The 3,445-nt window shown below is 47.8% G+C and overlaps 1 protein-coding gene across 1 annotated transcript; it reads left to right on the top strand.

Moving 5' to 3' along the window:
- Positions 1 to 249: 249 nt before the first annotated feature.
- On the top strand, positions 250 to 2,713 carry LOC121194148 (ADP-ribosylation factor-like protein 4C). Its single transcript, XM_041056793.1, has one exon. It carries the CDS (start codon positions 860 to 862, stop codon positions 1,436 to 1,438), a length of 579 nt encoding a protein of 192 aa, XP_040912727.1. The 5' UTR covers positions 250 to 859; the 3' UTR covers positions 1,439 to 2,713.
- The last annotated feature ends 732 nt before the right edge of the window (positions 2,714 to 3,445 follow it).

The raw sequence follows: 3,445 nt of genomic DNA, 5'->3' as shown, positions 1-3,445 counted from the left end.
CTGACACGCAGTGTAACTCGTTTAGATTTGAATGTTTTTTTTTTCTCTTGGTTTTGTTTCGTTTCAGACACAAAACGCTTCGTGATTAAAAACACACCGAGCTCTGCTCAGCCCGTACTTTCTTTCACACCAGGATTTTTACAGTGTGTTGTGAACCAACCCGACGCTGCAGATGAAGCAGCTTGCAGCTGTAGTGTTTGTGTGTCTGTAGGAGCCGGATCACCACAGCAGCCCGTGCGGACGCTCGCAGCCTCATTGGCACATGTCCCGGCGGGGTGGAGCGTAGCGGGGCTGCCTCTTGTTTTGCGGTTTTGTTTTCTGAGCCTCACAACAGTGCAGCTGCTGCGACCGTGAGGACAGGAGAGGAGAGTCAGACGCCAACCGGCGAATTTTCGGTGCACTTCATTTTCCCGGCGCAGTCAGAATCCTGAGAGGTGAATCTGTTTGTGCGCAGTTTCCAGGGACAGTGACTGAGGCGAGGACTGGACCTCTGCAGAGGACACACGGGGACGGTTACGGCTGCTGATCATCGTTGTCCTTCCAGCGCTGACACCGTCCACACTGTCCCCAAGGAGCCAGTTAACTCCGGAGCGTCTTCGTCGCTGAATGGGTGTGAGTGTGAGGAGAATACTAATTAACGGCGCGCTGCGTCCTGCCGAGGCGCACCGCGTCCCCCGCTGCTGCTGAGGGCCACAGCAGAGCCGATCAGTCATCCAGAGCGCACCGGGGCCTGCGCACCAACTCAGCCCCGACCTGAGGAATTTTACACCGTCAGCCCGGGACTCAGTGAGCGCGGTCTGAGCACCAGGACAGGGGCTGGATAAAACCCTCCAGCAGCTGCAAACACAAAGACTCCAAAATGGGCAACAGCTTCTCCAACATCTCTGCCTTCCAGTCTCTTCACATCGTCATGCTGGGGTTGGACTCTGCAGGGAAGACCACAGTTCTATACAGACTCAAATTTAACGAATTTGTCAACACGGTTCCTACGATCGGCTTCAACACCGAGAAAATCAAGCTGAGCAACGGCACCGCGAAGGGCATCAGCTGTCATTTCTGGGATGTGGGAGGCCAGGAGAAGCTGAGGCCCCTGTGGAAGTCCTACAGCCGGTGCACCGATGGGATCATTTACGTTGTGGACTCTGTGGATGTTGACAGGCTGGAGGAGGCCAAGACTGAGCTGCACAAAGTCACCAAGTTTGCGGAGAACCAGGGGACGCCGCTGCTGGTCATCGCCAACAAACAGGACCTGCCCAAGTCCCTCCCTGTGGCGGACATCGAGAAGCAGCTGGCCCTGCACGAGCTCACCCCCTCCACCACCTATCACATCCAACCCGCGTGTGCTATTATCGGCGAGGGACTTCACGAGGGCATGGACAAACTGTATGAAATGATAGTGAAGAGGAGGAAATCCTTAAAGCAGAAGAAGAAGCGGTAACAGCAGCTGAGTCTGTGGACACGCTTAGTCTCACTTGCTGTAAGGAATCCGGGTTCTGCCAGTGTTGCCCTCCACAGGTTTACTTTGCAGTGATTTTTTTTTTTTACATCCTTAGTTTGAATTAAAGCTGTTTGATGCTGTGAAGCCCTGCTGACTGATGCTCTGCACACAGGAGGCTGCCTCAGCGGCTGCAGGATATAAATACAGGTTAACCAAAAAGACTAAAGAAACTTGAAATGACTCTTCAGACCTACAGCACGGAGGAGGAGAAACAGGCTGGCCTGTTTATCTGCTGCTTTATCACACACTTTTGAAGAGGCTCCTGCATTGCTGCTCCCTGAGGACTTTTATGGACTGATATTGTTTATGTCCGTCCACAGGACATGTGCTGTGGACACACGTTTGATTTTGCACGTGGTTCGGGTCATTGTGCCCCCTGCTCTTTTGTGTTTAGGGGAAACAGACATCTGTACTATCAGTCTTTGATCACAGATGTTTCGCAGACTGTTTCTTTCTTGGAGCATTGAAGTAGCCTTTCCTCTGTGTGGTGGGCTGAGGACAGAGCGTCCACGACTTTGCACTTTTCATTTCCTAACAAACAGTAGAAAACTACACTGTATTAATAGAGGAGGAGATCCAGGTGGTTTATGTACTAAGAGAAGCCAAATTGAAGTATTTTTTGAATATTAAAAGTTTTAAAATCCATGATTTGGGTCTGTTCTTCATTTGCATGTGGCTGAGGTGAAAGTGATGGAGGTGAAAGTGATGATGGTGGAAGTTACACTGGCAGCAGGAAGTGGATGATACAAACAGCTTGGCACGATAAAGGACCTGAGAACTGACCTGTCTGATTTTTTTCTGGATACACTCTGGTGTGGATCAAAGAGAGGTCAAAAGGTCACAGAGTTCCTTACAGAAGGTTAACTGAGAAGGCCTCAGCACAGATTTCTGTTTGAATCTTCTGCACATGAAGTGAACATCTGGAGCAAAGCCAGAGCTCATTTGTGAAATTTATTTATCTGCATTGCAGTGCTGTGTATTCTGCTTCACGGCAGAGTTTACTGTGGAAACCAGTGCTCGAACTGGACCAGTGTGTCAGGCTTCTGTCCTCAGAACCATTCATTCTCCCACACTACTTTTTATTAATGTAGCACTTACTCTGCAGGTATTTTTGGACAGAACAGGCCTGTTTCCTCATCATGTAAGGCACAAATCTACAGCTGCTACAAATCACATGAAATATCTCACATTACTTTCAACCATTTTCAGACACACGGAGGTTTTCAGTGGTTGAATCTGAGCTCGGTGATCCATCACAGTGAACTCTGTATTTACTGGATGTATTTCATCCTTCTGTACTGTCGTGACGTGATCCAGGAGCTGAGACTATAAATCGACTGACTGATTGAATAAATAAATAACAAGCAAATGTTTAACTGTTTAAGTTATTAGTAAGCACCAGTGAGAAAACTTGTTTCCAGCTGCTCAAACATGAATATTTAATTGATAGAGAAAATAATCCTGACTTCTGAAGATCAACGTGTTAGCTTGTTATTAGCATTTAGATCACAGGCCTGCTGTAACGGAGCACAGCCTCACAGAGCTGCTAGCACGGCTGTAGAGCCATGTTTCTTTTTGAGGCAGTTCAACCTTCAAATGTGAATATTTCATTGGCACGAGATTTTTCAGGCTTAAAATAAATGTTAGCATGTTAGCCAGTAGCAGAGGATGTTGCCTGGTAACAGCTGAAACTAAAACCTTACATCTGTGAGGATTAATGACACAATAGGCTCTGAGATCTGTGAGGTTATCTAAAAATAATGCACACCCCCCAGCCAATCAGAATCCAGGATGGCCCGTGGCTGCTGTCTAATTCCCGGTATATAAAATTACGTTACGTTATTACTGTCGATGTCAGTTTTATATCCCTCCAGAGCCAGTTTTATCTGATGGCTCATTCTCACACACAGATACAAACTTCACTTCGTGGCAGAAACAGGAAAAGCT

This window comes from Toxotes jaculatrix, chromosome 15, assembly GCF_017976425.1.
Source record: "Toxotes jaculatrix isolate fToxJac2 chromosome 15, fToxJac2.pri, whole genome shotgun sequence".
Classification (NCBI taxonomy): domain Eukaryota; kingdom Metazoa; phylum Chordata; class Actinopteri; family Toxotidae; genus Toxotes; species Toxotes jaculatrix.
This window is presented reverse-complemented; position numbering and strand designations above follow the sequence as displayed.

Coding starts and splice junctions, on each gene's coding strand:
- LOC121194148 (XM_041056793.1), top strand. CDS start 860: ATGGGCAACAGCTTCTCCAACATCTCTGCCTTCCAGTCTCTTCACATC.